At 36.0% G+C, this 19,170-nt stretch overlaps 2 protein-coding genes and 1 pseudogene across 4 annotated transcripts; 2 read left to right on the top strand and 1 right to left on the bottom strand.

Moving 5' to 3' along the window:
- Positions 1-1,311: 1,311 nt before the first annotated feature.
- On the bottom strand, positions 1,312-6,420 carry LOC121224265 (uncharacterized). Of its 2 annotated transcripts, none has more exons than XM_041107209.1 (2): positions 6,338-6,420; positions 1,312-4,100 (listed from the first exon to the last, which is right to left on the bottom strand). In XM_041107209.1, the coding sequence occupies exon 2, from the start codon at positions 3,000-3,002 to the stop codon at positions 1,503-1,505; it is 1,500 nt and encodes a 499-aa protein (XP_040963143.1). In that variant the 5' UTR covers positions 3,003-4,100; positions 6,338-6,420; the 3' UTR covers positions 1,312-1,502. The 2 variants fall into 2 exon arrangements, 1 of the variants encoding a protein (XP_040963143.1); XR_005921885.1 differs by lacking the exon at positions 1,312-4,100 and adding an exon at positions 5,988-6,206 and having other exon boundaries at positions 6,338-6,418.
- A 1,654-nt stretch (positions 6,421-8,074) lies between these two features.
- On the top strand, positions 8,075-13,290 carry LOC107916593 (copper methylamine oxidase-like; annotated as a pseudogene).
- Positions 13,291-14,071: 781 nt separating this feature from the next.
- On the top strand, positions 14,072-17,665 carry LOC107916594 (ARM REPEAT PROTEIN INTERACTING WITH ABF2). 2 transcript variants are annotated; one of them, XR_005921866.1, is made up of 2 exons: positions 14,072-17,097; positions 17,367-17,665. XR_005921866.1 is itself a non-coding variant. In XM_016845881.2 (1 exon), the coding sequence occupies exon 1, from the start codon at positions 15,140-15,142 to the stop codon at positions 16,994-16,996; it is 1,857 nt and encodes a 618-aa protein (XP_016701370.1). In that variant the 5' UTR covers positions 14,072-15,139; the 3' UTR covers positions 16,997-17,257. The 2 variants fall into 2 exon arrangements, 1 of the variants encoding a protein (XP_016701370.1); XM_016845881.2 differs by lacking the exon at positions 17,367-17,665 and having other exon boundaries at positions 14,072-17,257.
- The last annotated feature ends 1,505 nt before the right edge of the window (positions 17,666-19,170 follow it).

The following is a 19,170-nucleotide window of genomic DNA, read 5'->3' as shown; positions in this document are numbered from 1 at the left end:
GGAAGATAGATGCCCCAGATATCGCAGCCTGAGCTTCTCTGTACCAACTTCTTGAGGACATTTCTGAGTTTAATATGTGTTTAGGGGATCCGGAGTACTTTGTCGATGCCCCAAGACGTAGCATACTTCTTCATTGTTAATTCAGGCATAGCAAGACTAATGTATGCCCCACTTTGATCCAAATTTGAGCTGCCCTTTTCGGGTTTTCAACTCGAATCCCTTTTAGTCTCAAGGCTCCATTTGCGGGGTTTTGCCCTGGCTTCTCTTTTTTTTCCGCTTCTTTTTTTTTAGAATTTTTTTGTTTTTTTTGTGTTTTCGTGTTTTTGTATTTTTTTTTGCCTTTGCCTTTGCCTTTGCCTTTGCCATATAACTCCTAATCTTTAAACAGACTGTGTCCTTTTGACATTGTACAGCTGTGTTAGACATGATTTTCTGGCACTCTTTATTGGCACCCCTTTTTTTGAAATTTGATGACTGTCGACCTAGTGACATTGGCATATGAAATAACTTTTATCCTTTTCTCGGGGTAAACGATGACCCCAAAGGCGAATCGGTATTGGTAGAAGCTTTCAAAGAGACCGGCCCATAACCTCCATGCCCCACATGAAGGGGCACATGAATTTTCTCTCTATAAATTTGGCATTTATAGCATACTGATGCAATCCCTTTCTATGGTGGGCCAGGAGAACCCAAATCTCATGATTAGCCTGGCCATCGTGAAACCATTAGCATATGTCATTCAAAACCCTGCAACATCCTCCTGTCTTAGTAGCCAGGCTTATCTTGATATGATCGTGCAAAAAATCTTTAAATTCTAGGAAGTGACTCAATGATGTCTCGCTTTGCCTTTGTGGTAATGCAGACTCCGATATTTGCCTCTTTCTCTTGTCCTAGGCCTACTGTCTACTGTCTTTTTGTAAGAGAGGATCTGTTTTCATCTTACTCTACCATCATTAACAAATTAGAGAGTAGTCTACATCTCTATCATCTTCAGAGTGTTGAGATCCCTTTAGGCCCATATTTCGCTCAAAAGGAGACTCGGAGTCAATGACAGCGTTACTCACATCATTGATATCTGGGGACCCGCTGAAGGCAGATTCCAAAGAAATAAATGATTTTAAGGATGATTATGATCATGAATGAAGAATAAATGAATATTTGAAATAAATTCTAAAGAAAAAAAGAATCTAAGAACAATTATTTGTACCGTATGAGATGAAATCAAAGAGTATTTGCTCAAAAAGATGCATTTTATTGAAATAAAGACTTAGAATACAAGCCTATTTCACAAAAGGGGTTTAATTGCTTCCAGGCTTAAAGCAACAAGCGTGTTTTGAATATTACTCTAGATTAGCTCTAAAAACTACAAGAGGTTCCTCTACAGACTAATCATTCAAAACATTTCCAGGTTTGTAAGGACGAATGCCTCACAAGTTTCTCTACTCAGGATCCGATGCTACTAATCCTCTTCTTATTTTTCCATCTTTGACAGAGTCCTTTAATCATTTGCTCTTATCATCGTGATTTGGTAACGGACTCTTTGTACTAGGGGTATCATCAAGCTTCACAATCCCCATCTCGAGGAGTCTTTCAATCGTCTTCTTGAAGGCAGTACAGTTTTCTATTGAATGCCCCGATACTCCCACATAATAATCACATTGAGCGTTTGAATTATACCATTTGGGGTATGGGGGTTGCAACAGCTTTATATAATACGGGGACACCACGTGTGAATCAAATAAACTTTGATATAACTCCTTATATGACATTGGGATTGGCGTAAATTGGAGCTTTTCAAAATTTTGCCTTACACTTGATTCCTGCTTTGTCGAACCTTGTTGCCCCCTCGCAGTCACCTTTGGTTGATTGACAGTTATTGACCTTGAGTGATCTCTATTGTATGAGCTCATACTGTTCACTTCATTCTCCTTTTTCTTTGGAACTAACCTCTTGGTAGTTTCTCCAACTTCAATCTTGCCACCTCTTATGGCATTCTCAATCATCTCGCCTGCCATTACCATATCAGAAAAACTTTTGGTAGTATTCCCAATCATATGGGTGATGAATGGGGCCTTTAAAGTATTAATGAAGAGCATGGTCGTTTCCTTCTCCAAAAGAGGTGGCTGGACTTGCATCGCTATTTCCCTCCACCGTTGTGCATACTGCCTGAAACTCTCACTCGGCTTCTTTTCCATGTTTTGTAGTGTGATCCTATCTGGCGTCATATCAGTCACATGGTTATACTGTTGCATGAAAGCCTGTGCAAGATCTCTCCATGAACCGATCTTTGCACGGCTCAACTGATTGTACCACCTAGCCGCTGCTCCCATTAGGCTGTCCTGAAAACAATGGATCAATAGTTGATCGTTGTTCACATAGCCAGTCATCTTTCTACAAAACATTGTTATGTGCGCCTCTGGGCAAGTAGTCCCGTTGTACTTTTCAAACTCTGGCATCTTAAATTTATGAGGAAGCACCAAATCTGGAACCAAACTTAAGTCTTTGGCATCGATCCCCTGATGATTGCCAGTGCCTTCTAAAACCCTAAACTTCTTCTCTAACCACCTGCAACGATCTTCTAATTGTTTCGAGGATTCAGTGGCCATTCTTTCATTCTCCATTAAATCCAGATCAGGAGTAATAGGGTTGACCGAGCTATCACCCAAATTATTTCCCAACCCAGATGGGAAATTTATGGGGATTCCAGCATCCACTGGCCCATGTTGAGGCCTTACTGTGACAGATGGCCTTCTAGGAGGTGCCTCGGTTTGCAGGGGCACATGAGGTGGGGTAAAACCCGGAGGGTAGGTAGGATCTTCATTATCTTCTCCCGCATTGATCAAAGGGCTTTTCCCCTTTTCTAATCCGCCAGCCAATAGACGAGTTAATTGATCCATCATGCTTTTCTGGGACTCTAACATATGGTCCCTCATATCTTGCTGTATCTTAGCCAGTTGCTCTTGCATCTGCTCTTGTAATTGTTCTTGCATCTCCCTTTGCATTTGTTCTATCCTTTCTAATATCTGGTCTATTGCTTTGGTTTTACGGCGGGTATAGTGGCTATGTTCGGTTGCTTGATTCTTGTTGGTTTCCAGATTAACTAAAATAATTTTGTTTAATCAGGGTTCTTTAATGAAAGTTTAATGCAAATGTTGCAATGTAATGCAAATGTATGGAATGAATGCAAAAGAAAGGAAGATGTTGATCTTGAATTCAATTCCATTAGAATAACTTTTCTAGAAAACATATTTCTTTACATGAAAATAGATTACATATGCGGTATTGCCCTTCATATCCCAAGTAAACGCTGATCTTTTCTTCATGGTCGAATCTTGTAAATTCTCTAAAAGATGCATTTACTAGTTCTTTGCTGCTTAATCTGAGCCTCGATCTCTTGCTCACTTATCTCCATGATACTCATCAAAAGTGCCGGCTCTTGAATAATCTTCGTTGGCAATTAAATCAAGTCATGTATTCCTTCGTGGACTTCCGGCTTTCTCTCGTCATGCCTTTGTTGGCTTGAATCTCTGGCAATTACATCATGTATTCCTCCGTGAACTACCAGCTTTCTCTCATCGTGTTTACTTGGACTATATTCAGGCGATCGCACTATAATCTACTTTATCAAGAAATTCGTTTCCTTATGACAAACTATTCTATTTAGGAATTGAATTTCGAATCAACACATTCTTTTTTTGATGTAATGTAATGCAAATGCATGAACGTAAAAAAAAGGAAGGCATTGATTCTAAATTTAATTTCATTAGAACAACTTTTCTAGAAGGCAAATTCTTTTACATAAAACGGACTACATATACGGCTTTTCTCTTGTATTCCAAGTGAAGACACCTATCTTCCTCTTCATATCCGGATCTTGTGGTCGAGTCTGACGAATTCTCCAAGAGATGTCTATATTAACTCCTTTTTTGCTCGATCCAGGCTGCGACTCGTTGCTCACTTATTACTGTGATACTTGTCAGCTCCTTTAAGAAGGTCAAGATGTGACGGCTCTCGAATAATCTTTGTCAGTTTCTGTCTTCAGGCAATGAAGCGAAGTCTTGTATTTCTTCACGGGCTATCAGTCTTCTTTCATGTGTTCACTTGGATCATATTTAGACAACCGTATTATAATCCACTTTATCAAAAAATTCATTTATGACAAACTGTTCTATTTAGCAATCAAATATGAATCAACACCTCCTTCCTAGGATGATGTAATGTAATGCAATTATAAACAAAACAAAAATAAAACACGTTAGTGCAGGATAAATAAATAACAAATAAAGCAATTCGGGTGACCACTAGGGGTTCGGAGTGGCTCTACCTAGGGTGGGCTCCTAGGTCTCTCTATATGTGGTTTGGTTCTAGAGTAAGGGTACCTGAACCAACAGATTCCTCGATCCTCACCCATTATAGGCTCATTTGAATCGAGTTCAATTCAGGAGAATACATTTCCCTATGGCTACACGGAGATGAAAATCTCACGAAACCATAGGTACGGATGTATTCCGAAAGTGATCCACTATCCTGCACGGAGGTGAAAACCTCACGAAGGCGTAGTTTCTCACTCCCACTTAAGGGTGTGACCACAACGGTCATGCAATGCAATGCGAGAAGATATATGCATAAAAACTTGAAACGATTAAAGAAAATAGGAATAAAATGATGAAAACAGTACGAAAAACGGGTGAAACGCAATGAAGTGATCGTATATCAAAACCAAATTCTCAATTTTCAAAAAAAGACAAAAGTTAATCAACTTGTGGCTTGACTCTCTTATAAAAGTCCCCAGTGGAGTCGCCAAGCTGTCGTAACCATTTTTTTAAAAAAAAATGGGTATCGACTTGGAGAAAAAAAAACGAAAACAGGAGTCGCCACCAATTTTTTTAGGTGTGATCGGATCACCTTAAGTTAATCATTTTAATAAAAGTTAAGATTTACTAAAACGATAATTTTTGGTCTACAAAAATCAAAAAATGAGTTCGGGAGTCGGTTACGCACAAGGAAGGATTAGCACCCTCGATACGCCCAAAATTGGTACCTAGTTGATTAATTAGTGTCTTAGTGTCGAAAATTTGAAAACTTGAAAGAATTTAAAATACGATCCCTCTTTGTAAAGAAAATGCTCAAATGTTAAGGACCTTCTCGTCTCACAATATAAAATGTCACATCCAGTAAGTTAGGACACGACATCTTGAATTTTCGAGAGCGAGCTTGCCTTTTATATAAAAATTCATGTATTTCAAAAGGTTATTCAGTTAGTTAAGGTGAACGAGGAAAATCGAAACCCAGTAAGTTAGGGCACGTTTCCTCGAATTCCCAAACACTGAATATTGCCTTTACTTGCAAAAATCTTATTTCGAGGTAACAAAATGCCATACCCAGTAAGTTAGGGCACAACACCTCGTATCTCCGAGAATAAGCATTTTTCAAAACTCATGTCGCGATTTAAAAGAGTATTCCGTTATTTAGGTTAAAGGAGAAAAATCGAAACCCAATAAGTTAGGGCACGATTGTCTCGAATTACCAAATACGGAATATTACTTTTATGAAAGAATTATTATTGGGTTGGATATAATGATAATAAGAATAATATTAAAGTAAAGTGAACAATAATACTATATATAAATATATATATGTATATAATAGAAATACACACTACTATATAATAATAAATATAGAAATACAAAAAGCAAATATAATAAAAATATTAAATTAAAGTAATAAAAAACAATACTATATATAAATATATATATGTATATACATAAAAATATACACTAATATATAATAATAGTGATAGCAAAAATAATGAAAATATGAGTAATATTAATAATATATTAGAATACAAAAGTAAAGTAATAACAATAGGGGTGATAATAATAATAATAATACAAACAATAATACATATATATAATAATAGTAGTTAGAAATAAAAAATAATAAAAGTAACAATAATGATAGTAATAATATAAATAAATATGGAGAGGGCATATATAATATAATAATAATATAAATAATAATATATACATGAGAAATAATAATAATATAAATAATAGTAAAAATAATAAAATAATAAAACAAAGCTCTCAATTCTCTTTCTCCCTCTTTTCTAAATTCGGCCGTTGGTCCGGCTTTACTTCGGTCATGGACCCCCACGGGCCGCCATTGGCGCCACCGTACACTGCGGCCGGACCTAAAAAAAAAACCTTTTTCGGTAATGAAAATATGGGTAAGCTTCTTACTTTTATTTGTACTTTCGTATAAAAAAAACAAAATAAAATTGAAAGGAAAACAATAAACAAACAAAGAACTAAAGATGAGAATAGACAAAAGAAACCTCTTTTGCTTTGATCTTTGATTAATCTCCAAAAACTAGCATTTCCAAGAAACAAAAACAACCTTCTTTCCAAACAAACAAAAAAACACCTCCAAAAAACAAAAAAACCTCCCCTCTAACATAGTCTTCAATGGCTTTTATAGTCAAATTTTATAAATAAATTTTTTTGTAAGCAAGTGGAGTAGTTGGGGTGGTTTAGGTGGCCTAGGTGGGTGGCCAACAAGGGTGGTGGAGTAGGTGGCCAATGTGGGTGGCCAAAAAGGGTGGTGGAGTAGGTGGCCAAAGTTATTTATTTATTTATTTATTTTTTTTTGTGTTTGGGTTGGGCTAGTGTAATGGGATTAGGTTGGGCCAAAATTGGGTTTGGGCTTGCAACTGGGTAATGGGCTAGGTTTAATTTGGGTTTGGTTTTATTGGGTCCCGGACAAAATTTGGGCCTTACATTTTAATTTTCGTCTTGTAGTCAGAGCATACTCTCTTAACGTTTGCGGATTAGAGAATAATGAAAATCATTTTATTGAAGATTTGAGAATAATGAAGATCATGAGTTAGAACAATTTAAATATTAGATTTAAGGTTTGACAAATCTCCTTAATTTATTAAATTTGACTTTATGAAAATCACACAAAAAATATTCGGTTTTATGAAAAACTTTAAATCCTGAATTGCAATAAAATCATTTTTCATAAACAAATTTTCCAATAACTTTAGTGGACAAGTAACCATAGACATAAACTAAGATGCGAAGGGTAATTGGGAGAAAAGAAAGATGAGAAAAAAGGGAAAAAATGTATGTATAATGTTTCTATATAATAATTGTATAATATATTATATATTCATATAAATTTGAAAATTTATAAGTTATTTCAATTATGTTTTGGTATATTTGTGTTAAATTTATAGGTATATTTGCGTTAAATTTATATTAATTTTTAGAGGTTAGTGCATATGAGTTTGATATTTTTTTAATGCAGTATGTGTGTTATTTTTTAGTTCAATATCATACTTATATTTGATGAAAGTAATATATATTAGTATTGGAAGATAAATATTTAGTGTTTAATTCAAGTTTTAGATTTAATTTGATGAAAATTTATAATTAACTAATACTATTAGCAATTAAATTTTATTATTCTAAAATATATAACCTTTGTCAAATACAGACATAAGATTAAATAAAAAATTAACATACATGCTACACTAGAAAGAAATGTCAAATTTAGATATCAAATGATATATTAAATATTTTTTATATTACACTCTAACTAATAGTTATGTTATCTAGTAATGTATTGCCAAAAATGTAATTAATACTATTAAAATAGCATCCCAATTTATGTCACATCTTATTATATTAATAATAATTTCATTAATTGTTTAAAAAATTAAAATTTTTAAATTTTATAATAATAATTTAATGGTTAAAGATATTCACCATTTTAAGTGTAAATTAAGTCATTATTTAAGTTGTACCCATCATTATAATACACAATTTTTTTAATATTTTAATTAATTTAATTAATAATAATTCGTGTTTCCCACACCACATCCTACCAACTTCCACCAAGGAGTGCAGTCGTGTATTTCAACTTTGTATTGAATTGTAATAAAAAGTGATGGGCATATTGCAGTGTGAAGCCAATAGAAATACCATCTAAGCCCACTTCTCCCTTGTCTTTGTCTTAAAACCAATCAATTTCCTCCTTTTGTCTTAAACTTTCTATTCTTCCATTTGGCTTCCGAATTTTGAAGGTTAGAAACTGAGAATCCAGACCAGAGACATAGTACTTGCTGTATGTCACTAGAATATTTCAGTGACAATTTCTGCGGTGGATACTGTGAGGTTGCTAACCCTTTGCAATGGCCTCAACTCAGGAAAAAGCGACGCACAAGAACAACACCCCTTCTTCTTCTTCATCCTCTGCTCAGGTTTTGCAGAACTGGAGTCTTGCTGCTCCCTCCGAGGATCCCATCCCCAAGGCAGCTTCCATGGCAGCCCTGATCCGACCTGCTGAGACCATCGCCGATCCTCCTGCTACTAAGACTACTACCAGCAAAGGTTTTTTTAAATTCAATTAAAACACTTTTCTTGGATAATTCTCCTTTTAAGTTTTATTTATAATTCAACACAAATTTACATTATATTTTCTTTCTTATTTTCCCTTATCGCTCTTAGTTGTTTTGAGTAGTTAGTAAGAACTGGGAGGCTTTGTTTGAGAAAGCTGTGTAATTGAATTGAAGTCTAAGAAAGAAAGGTCTTAATCTTTCTGGTATCAAATGAGAATCCTGCTTGTCATAAGATTTTTCCCCTTCTTTCACTTCACAACATTTTATTTGCAATTAAGCATTTGTCTTCTTTATGTAGATATGATTTTTCTTATTATATTTCCTTGATGTCAGATTTGCATTGATAAGAAGACGCTTTTGACTTGCTTCATTTATTTATGTAATATCAAATAATCTAAATGATTCTCTGTCAATCCTATTGGCTGGCCATAATCTGATTATATATTTCATGTACAAACTGGTGATTTTGTTTGCATAGGAATTTCAATCATGCCAAGGGCTCAGACCAGCCATCCTCTGGATCCATTATCTGCTGCTGAAATCTCGGTGGCGGTGGCAACTGTAAGGGCAGCTGGAGCAACCCCAGAGGTAAAAACAAAGGGCTATTTTACTTGTTTTCCTGCTTCAATCTTGATGCTATCATTTTAGGGAGAAATTGTTTGATGTTGATTTTCTATGAAAGAAATGATTTTTTCCCTTTCTTTAGGTGAGAGATAGCATGCGCTTTATTGAGGTGGTTTTGGTGGAACCAGATAAGCATGTTGTTGCATTGGCAGATGCATATTTCTTTCCTCCTTTCCAGCCTTCATTACTCCCTAGGACAAAGGGTGGACCTGTGATTCCTAGTAAACTTCCTCCACGGAAAGCAAGACTTGTGGTTTACAACAAAAGGTCCAATGAGACTAGTATATGGATAGTTGAATTGTCAGAAGTTCATGCTGCAACTCGAGGAGGCCACCATAGGGGCAAAGTCATTTCGTCTAAAGTTGTTTCAAATGTCCAGCCTCCCATGGTAAATATGTGTCTTCCATCGGTTCAATCAGGTTTCATTTTGTGGTTCTCATCAATATTTATATCCCTGCTTCTAGAACACTGATATTATGTTCTTTCAATAAGTTACTTTATCAGTTAGTATATGGGTTGGATAGCATTTGTGTTTAATTTGCTGCTAACCTGTTTTGTGTTTCTTATCTATCATCTTTCTTGCTCTTAGCTTATCTGATAATCTGTAACTGACATGTTTGTTAATCAGTGTCTTTTACTTCTCAAATTATAGGATGCCATGGAATATGCTGAATGTGAGGCTGTTGTGAAGGACTTTCCTCCATTTCGAGAGGCAATGAAGAAGAGGGGCATCGAGGATTTGGATCTTGTGATGGTTGATCCCTGGTAAGTGATCATGTTAGATTCTTACACTTTTCTTTTCTATAAAATCATCCAATGCAGGTTTCTTATCATTGTACTTTCAATGTCTTCCACTTTTTGATAGGTGTGCAGGATATCATACCAATGCTGATGCCCCTAGCCGAAGACTTGCTAAACCACTTATCTTCTGCAGAACTGAGAGTGACTGCCCCATGGAAAATGGTTATGCTCGTCCGGTTGAGGGAATCCATGTCCTTGTTGACATGCAAAATATGGTGGTCATTGAATTTGAAGACCGCAAACTTGTTCCCCTTCCACCAGCTGATCCTTTAAGAAATTACACTGCTGGTGAAACACGAGGAGGTGTCGATCGAGTGATGTGAAACCACTACAAATTATTCAAACTGAAGGTCCCAGTTTTCGTATCAATGGAAATTTTATTGCATGGCAGAAGGTGCTTGCTTGTGAAACTATTTATACCTTCTATCTATTCAAGATGTCATAATATATATTATTCTTAATTTCTGGTTTCAGTGGAATTTCCGGATTGGTTTCACTCCTAGGGAGGGTCTGGTAATCTATTCTGTTGCTTATATTGATGGTAGTCGTGGTCGGAGGCCTGTAGCTCATCGATTAAGTTTTGTTGAAATGGTAGTTCCTTATGGTGATCCAAATGATCCGCATTATAGGAAGAATACATTTGATGCAGGAGAAGATGGGCTGGGTAAAAATGCACATTCCCTTAAGAAGGTTTGGCAGTTCTTTCATGGTTAATGTTTTCTTGTTGAGTTTCATTTCGATATGCCATTTGATTAATTGAAGTTGAAATTTTCTGTGCTTTGCCTTTATTTCCTTTAGGGTTGTGATTGTTTGGGATATATCAAATACTTTGATGCTCATTTTACAAATTTCACTGGAGGTGTTGAAACAATTGAGAATTGTGTTTGTTTGCATGAGGAGGACCATGGTATCTTATGGAAGCATCAAGATTGGAGAACTGGTTTAGCAGAAGTCCGCCGGTCAAGAAGGCTAACAGTGTCGTTTATATGCACTGTGGCTAATTATGAGTATGGATTTTTCTGGCATTTCTACCAGGCAAGTTGGTGTCTACCACGATTTTGTTTGCTTACTTTGCACGAATTGGCTCTTACGCTCATCTTCGAACTAATGCCTATTCTTAACTATTTGTGAGACCTGCCCCTAGCATGTTTCGTTGATGGCAAAAGCAGGAATATTAAGTCCTTTCTTTTCAAATTTCAACTTCAGGTTGTCTTTTGAATGAGGATGCTTATACATTAATCATATCTCTTAGTTCTATCTAATGGTCCCACTACCATTTTCTTGAGCTTTTAAGGGGGAATATTCCCTCATTTTGAAAATAGCTTTACTTAAAATTTCAATGATTGATGCTTGTTATAGGATGGTAAAATTGAAGCTGAGGTTAAACTCACTGGAATTCTCAGTTTAGGAGCTTTGCAGCCTGGTGAAACTCGGAAATATGGCACAACCATTGCTCCTGGATTATATGCCCCTGTTCATCAACACTTTTTTGTGGCTTGCATGGACATGGCAGTAGATTGTAAACCTGGTGAAGCATTTAATCAAGTAATTTGTGTTATTATCCCATTATCATGGTTTTGTTTTCTGCCTTCATTATGCTGACATTTTCTGTTTGTAATGCATCTTATGATATCCATTATATATTTGTATTTTACATATGTAACATGTTCATGAGATTTGTCACTTCATTTTCCATTCTTTTTTGCTCCTTTAGAAATGTTAGGAGTTATTAAACGTAAGTTTATGCAAATACATGGGTTCGTACAGGTTGTTGAGGTGAATCTTAAAGTTGAAGAACCCGGGAAGAATAATGTTCATAATAACGCATTCTATGCTGAAGAGGAACTACTGAGATCTGAACTGCAAGCAATGCGTGATTGTAATCCGTTGACTGCACGCCACTGGATTGTAAGTAATTTTTCTCATACTCGGTTGTTTAAATCACAAGGATATACATTTTTACTGGTGTTTAATTCACAAAGGTTTTCTGAATATTGTGTGGATGGTGAGGTACTAATCCCAGTGACTTGATTGGTCAACTGTACTTTCTATTTTCGAAATTAGGTTAGAAACACAAGAAATGTCAACCGGACTGGGCAGCTAACAGGTTTCAAACTGGTACCTGGTTCAAATTGTTTGCCACCGGCTGGATCTGAGGCGAAATTTCTAAGAAGAGCTGCTTTCTTGAAACATAATCTTTGGGTCACACCCTATGCACATGATGAAATGTATCCAGGAGGGGAGTTTCCAAATCAAAATCCACGTGTTGGGGAGGGATTAGCTACTTGGGTTAAGCAGAATCGTTCTTTGGAAGAAGCTGATGTAGTTCTGTGGTTAGTAAAATCACATCAGATAACTTCATATGAAATCCTAGGCATTTTATTATCTAACAAGTTAATTTTCCTCTGTATCAGGTATGTCTTTGGAGTGATACATATTCCTCGGCTGGAAGACTGGCCAGTCATGCCCGTTGATCGCATTGGCTTTATGCTTATGGTATACACTCATCCTAATAACATTCACTCTTTGCATCACTTGATTGCTTCATCATAATAGAATATATTAACATTCTTTTTCCTTTTCTGTTAATTCATCATTTTCATAACGATATCAAAGTTAAAGGGTTACTCCATCTCATGCAAGTTTATTGCATAGGATCTTATTTTGGACTCGAAAAGTTGTCCATCGTCTTATGTAGTTTGAAGATGTTGTCTACACATTGTCCCCTTTAGACACAAATCGCTATCGTGGTAGGCTTGCATGTTAAACAAAATGCTTGACGTAGACAGCCTGCTCAAAATTCTAGTATTTGTGCTTTCGTATGCATCCCAACTCTTAGAAGAGGAGCGCAAGTCCGGATCATGCATTTCAAGCCTGTTCAGTTCACTTTTCTCTTTAGCAGCGTTAGTAAGTAGGAAGGGAATGACTCACCTCGTCAAGGAGACAACGTGTGAGTCATTAGGGTCCCGCTCTTGCACTGCATTGTCAGAATGCTTATGGTGTGGATTTGCGCTTGCAATTGAAAATGCTATGCGGAAATTCTTCTTTTAAGTTGGACACAATATAGTAAGTTTACAGCTTGGTTGACAGAAGCATGATGTTAGAACTTAACCATTGGTATCTGCAACGCAGCCACATGGTTTCTTTAACTGCTCCCCTGCGGTCGATGTTCCTCCTAGCACGACCGATCTGGAGGTCAAGGACAACGACATTGCAACAAAGCCTATCCAAAATGTGATAATTGCGAAGCTTTGATTTCATATCTGCAGTCTGCAAAATGTTTAGCAAACTACAAACAATTGAGCCATTGATTGGCCTCACGTTATTAAGTAAGTATGAACATCTGGATTTGTTTGTCCTCATTTTTTAACCGCCCTTGAACATTTGTGATATAATTAACTCGGGTTGAATCCTAATGTAACATTTCACTCTGAATAATTGGATCGATTGTAGTTAATTAACATTTAAAGTGTGTTAAAAAAAATAACTTCAATACAAAAATATTATATATATATGTATTGGTGCTATGGTATACCCGTTGTGCGGGTGAAAGAAATAAAATAACAAGGCAATTCATTTTCATTTTTTAGTCAAGTTGTTTGTAGTAACTAAATTTGGTCTTTTTTGCCACATTTTTATATTCATATTTTTTCATGAATTTTCATCTCTATATCAATTTTTATTTTCATAAAATTTTTCCATTTAACTCATTTTTCAAATTTCTTAGAAATTTCACTAAACAATGTTAGATGTCTTATAAAAATTTTTTGGGCTGTTACAATGTCTATTAGCAAACCTACTCTTGTTCTGTGAAATTCTCACAAGTTAATAGCTTAATTAAAGGTAAAAGTTACAAGGAAATCATTGTAATGTAAGTAGATTGCAAATTTGTCAATTTATTAAAAATGGTTAAATTAGTCCCTTATGTTAGATTAAATATTAAATTGATCATTCTGTAAAAATTTTGTAAAATTCTATTGTTAAAAAGTGATCTTTATACATTAGAATAATGTACACATGACACATTATATGTAACTGTTACCCTTTACTCAAAAAATAAAAATTAGTCTTTATATGTTAGATTAAAGAGCAAACTGATCATTTTTTTAAAAGTTTCATCTATTTTTATTGTTAAAATTGGCCCCTATATGTTAAAATTAGTTATATAAATTTTTAATAGTAGATAATTATAAAATTTTTAACAGAAAAAATAAAAAAATAATAAAATAAACAAAATACAATCTAACTCTTACTATATTTTTAAAATTTTAACATTTTTGTAACATTACCTTATTTTTCTTATTTCAATTTTCCTATTTAAATTGCTAACAGTCTTAGGAAAAAAATCAAGGCATTGGAAGATGAAGCTCTTACAAAAATATGTGAGACTTGAGAAAATAACGTAGTGCCAACATCATCAACCTAGAAACGAATCAGAGGCGCTGTCGCGAAGCTAAAACAACCGTCCTACGACATCCCAAAATCGTGGATTTGACCACTCTAGCACCTCCAAAGAACCTCTCCAAACCACGAGCACTGAAATGATCAAAAGGACTCGAGCAACAAGATAGAAGCTTCCCTCATTCAAGAAAGAGTCGAACCACTTTCCAAGTCCAACCACGCCCTTAACTCCCCTGAAACAGACAATCAAAAGGTGTAAACCAAAGATCCCCCAAAAAATAGGAAACAATTAAAAAATACTGTAAGAAGATTAAGCTAGATATGGGGAGAAAAAACCCTAGTTTAATCAGACAAGAGGCCAAACATTGCCCATGCAAAGAGCCAAAACAGCTTGGGAAACCCTAGAGTCGGCAAGTGTCGAGAGAGGGAGAAATTTTTTTTTATGCTTAGGATGTTAAGATACTGTATAGGTACAGATTATATTCCGCATCCTTATAATGAAAAGTAAATCAAACCTCTTCATTAAACATAGATGCCAAATATGTTTTTCTAAAGAAGAAGAACCTTAATTGCCATTTTTGCCAGTTTCATTTTTTTTTCACATCAGAAAAAATAAAAAAAGGATCATTTTCCTATAATTTTGTACTCCATATGACATGAAAACATAAATCATTTTTCAAATAAAAAATAGCCAATTAATTCATCTCCTCTCTTAAAAAATTGTAATGAAAATAAATTATTAAAAGAAGCCTGAGCTCGGCTCTGCTGCTGACTACACAAAACGAACATGCGAAGAATGAATGAGCGAACAGAACAGTAGACTAGATTGAGATTCTCAAAATCTGACTCTTCACTTCACTCATCCCCGAAAAAGGCACGAATTTTTATGGTAAAAGAGGCAACGTGTTGATGGGTTCGGTGGGGGAAAAGAGAATCGAGGACGACCTTTCCTATCCGATATTGCTTGCAGAACGAGTTCGCTCCGCCGCCGACGAGGCCGAGTCCTTTAAAGCCGACTGCTGGGAGGTTGGGAAGCAAGTGGATCGGCTTTCCCAAATTCTTCGAACCCTTGTCCGCTTCACCACCTCGGTTCAATCCCTCTATGAACGCCCGATTCGCCGGGTAATCGCCGAGGTTTCCAAAAACCTAGAGCGGGCCCTCACTTTAGTCCAGAAGTGCAAGCGCCATAGCATCTTGAGCCTTGTGGTGAGAATCACCAGCGCCGCTGATTTCCGCAAAGTGCTGAACCTTCTGGACGCTTCCGTCGGCGACATGAAGTGGCTCATGGGAGTCCTTGACGCCGAAAACAACGGCTCTGCTAGCGGAACCTTCCTTTCCCTCCCTCCAATCGCTAGCAACGACCCCATTATCTCCTGGGTTTGGTCTTGCATCGCAACCGTCCAAATGGGCCAATTAACCGACCGAATCGAAGCCGCCAACAACCTCGCTTCCCTCGCTCAAGACAACGACCGAAACAAAAAGATAGCCGTTGAAGAAGGCGGCGTCCCTCCTTTGCTGAAACTTCTTAAAGAAAGCTCCTCAATGGAAGCGCAAATCGCCGCGGCTAATGCCCTTCTTGTTTTGGCAAACGAACCGGAAAGAGTTCGCAGTATTGTTGAAGAAATGGGGGTCCCAATTGTGGTTCAAGTGTTGCGAGATTCTCCGATGAAGGTTCAAATCCCCGTAGCGAAATTGATAGCGAGAATGGCGGAGTATGATCCGGTGGCTCAAGAGGATTTCGCCAGAGAGAATGTGATTAGGCCGTTGGTCACTTTGTTGTCGTTTGAGACATTCGTGGACGATTCTGGGACTCTTTTGGGTAAGCAAAGCATCCATTCCATAGTTCAAATTAATAAAGAAATGGAGAAAAATTCTTGGACTTCATCGAATTCAAGGAATTATAGTTATGGACCCTATGCTAATTCATACTCAAATTTACACGTGGATGGTAGTACTAGGGGAGGAAACTATAGGAAAGAAAGGGAAAATGAGAACCCTGAAGTGAAAATTCAGTTGAAAATCAACTGTGCTGAAGCTTTATGGATGCTGGCTAAAGGGAGTGCTTCAAATAGTAGGAGGATAACAGAGACAAAAGGATTACTTTGCTTGGCTAAGTTGGTGGAGAAAGAACAAGGTGAGCTACAGTATAATTCTTTGATGACAATAATGGAGATTACAGCGGCTGCTGAATGGCATTCTGATCTTAGACGCGCGGCTTTCAAGATGAATTCATCTGCTGCTAAGGCTGTTATTGATCAGCTTTTGAGGGTGATCAAGGAACTGGATAGCCCTACATTGCAAATTCCGGCTATCAGATCAATTGGTTCTCTGGCGAGAACTTTTCCAGCTCGGGAGACTCGAGTGATTTGTCCTTTGGTGACACAGCTTGGTAACAACAATCAAGAAGTGGCAATGGAAGCTGCCATTGCATTGGGAAAATTTGCTTCTCCAGACAATTTTCTCAGTATGGACCATTGCAAGTCGATAATCGAGTTTAATGGTGTTCCACCTTTGATGAGATTGCTTACATGTGGCGAGAAGACACAACTGCATGCTGTGGTACTGCTTTGCTACCTTGCCATTCATGCCGGTGATCATAAAGCTTTGGAACAAGCTAGGGTCTTGACTGCCATTGAAGGGGCAGATCGAACAATGTTTGCACAACATCCTGATTTGAAAGACTTGGTGTCCAGGGCCATTTATCAACTCAACCTTTACCATACCCATACCGGAGTCCATCCTCAGAGGCAATTATATGCGCCTTAAATTATGCACCCAATATTTCCGTTTATGGTTATTTGTTTTGCTTTTCAGGTAAACCCTAAATTGGAAGGCAAAGCTAACAGGGCATACGCATAATAGATTTGGTAAGTTGGATGAAAAAAGTATAGGTTCAGCAATAGACAGGTTTCTGTTTAAGAACTATACGTTGTTCAAAATACCTTAGATGCTTTTATATGCCCTTTGATGGTTCAATTGTCTGAATATTTTCTTTCATGTTTATATGAGCAAATTGATTCCTTCAAACCTTTTCTAGTATTTTTATCTTCCTTGAACTTGTTACATTATTCCCTCATAGTTCTTTCTTACATTATTTTGTACGCTATGAATTTCCATGGACAAATTTTGAGGATAGGTCACTAGTTGTGGTCGCCATCTGCTCCCCAGACCACAAGTCTAGACAGCTCAACAACTTTAAATGCTTCCCCCAAAGACCATGGGCTGAGCTGATGTATGAATATAGGAAGGACCAAGGGAAAGCAAAGCAATCATCAAATTGATTCTTACCCATTGTTGCTAATAAATGTAAAAAGCCAATAGAAACAATATATCCTGTGTAGCCATCTCAAACATAAATGTTTTACCATCAATGGTGATTGATCAATTTGTCACAGTAATAACCATCGGTGCAATTGTCAATCCTAGTGTGAGAACCGTTCTACAACTATTTTTATAGGAAAAAAAGAAAAAAGAAATAGAAAAAAGAGGGAGTTAAAACTTAAAACATGTTTTCTGGCTGTGCCACTCATACTAAAATATACCAACACTGATGGTTAACGAGCAAACAAGAAAATGCCAATTGTTTCTAGTTTTCAACCCGAGCTTTATACGGGTTATTTTATTAAGAAAAACTGAAAAAAAAATTATATCACATAAATTTAATAATTCCATAGTGTTTATATTTTTACGCAATGAATTTTTTAAATATAAAATACTTAGAAACAAATGAATGATAACATAAATGATTAATTAAAAAAAAGTTAAATATAAAATTGGTATATGAACTTCTCAACTTCTCTTAAATTGATACTTAATGGTTTTCCTTGTCTCATATTGGTAATTGAATTTTTTTCCTCAATTAAATTGGTACTCGAGCCTAACGCTGTTAAGTTCAAGACAAGTGGCGGAATAAGATTGTGACACCTAACATAAATGACATTATGATGATCTCATAATCTAAAAAAATAAAAAATAAAATTATTTTTTTCTTTTTGACTTTTCTCCCCCAATTTTTGTTGTGTAATTAGTTTCCTTTTTTGCTTTTTTTTCTGTCGTTTCTCTTTTTTCTTCTTTCTTCTTCCTCCCTTTTTTTTGTGTAATTATATTCATATTAATCACACACCATTATATAAAAAAAAACTACAATTTTGGATATCATATATAAAAATGTAAAGCTAAAATTTACTGCATTTTTGCTGCAATTATTCTTAATTTGACTCCATATCATAAAATGCCAAAAATATTTATTGGCGGGCAACTACTTATTATTAATGGGCTCTCCATTGCAAATTTGCAGCAAACATTATTAATTGCATAACAAAAATAAAAAGAGGACTAGTGAAAGCCTGTTTGGCTAGGAAGGAAAAAAAAAGGAGAAAAGAAAAAAAGAAGGAAGAAAACCCAAATTTTCTAAGAAGCCAAACAAGCTTCCTAGAAGGGCTTGTTCTTTTCCATCTCATTCATAATTTCTCTTGATTTTTCAGTTATTGAAGAGGGTTTTTTTTCTTTTTCAAAGAACTAAAAAGTACGATGATGCAAAACAAAAAGAAAAAGAGGACTGGTGAAAGCTTATTTGGCTAGTAAGGAAAAAAAGAACAAGAAAAGAAAAAAAGAGGGAAGAAAGAAAATCCAGATTTTCTAGGAAGCCAAACAAACTGCCTAAAAGAGCTTGTTCTTTTCCATCTCATTCATGGCTTCTTTTGAGTTTTCAGTTGATGAAGGAGGTTCTTTTCTTTTCTAAAGAACTAAAAAATAGATGATGCATAACAAAAAGAAAAAGAGGATTGGTGAAAGCCTGTTTGGCTAGCAAGGAAAAAAAAGAACGAGAAAAGAAAAAAACGAGGGAAGGAATAAAACCCAGATTTACTAGGAAGCCAAACAAGCTTCCTAAAAGAACATGTTCTTTTCCATCTCATTCATGGTTTCTCTTGAGTTTTTAG

Source organism: Gossypium hirsutum, chromosome A01 (assembly GCF_007990345.1).
Source record: "Gossypium hirsutum isolate 1008001.06 chromosome A01, Gossypium_hirsutum_v2.1, whole genome shotgun sequence".
Classification (NCBI taxonomy): Eukaryota; Viridiplantae; Streptophyta; class Magnoliopsida; order Malvales; family Malvaceae; genus Gossypium; species Gossypium hirsutum.
Note: the sequence above shows the minus strand (reverse complement) of the source record. Positions and strands in the feature narration are given on the sequence as shown.

Coding starts and splice junctions, on each gene's coding strand:
- LOC107916594 (XM_016845881.2), top strand. CDS start 15,140: ATGGGTTCGGTGGGGGAAAAGAGAATCGAGGACGACCTTTCCTATCCG.
- LOC121224265 (XM_041107209.1), bottom strand. CDS start 3,002: ATGCAAAGGGAGATGCAAGAACAATTACAAGAGCAGATGCAAGAGCAA.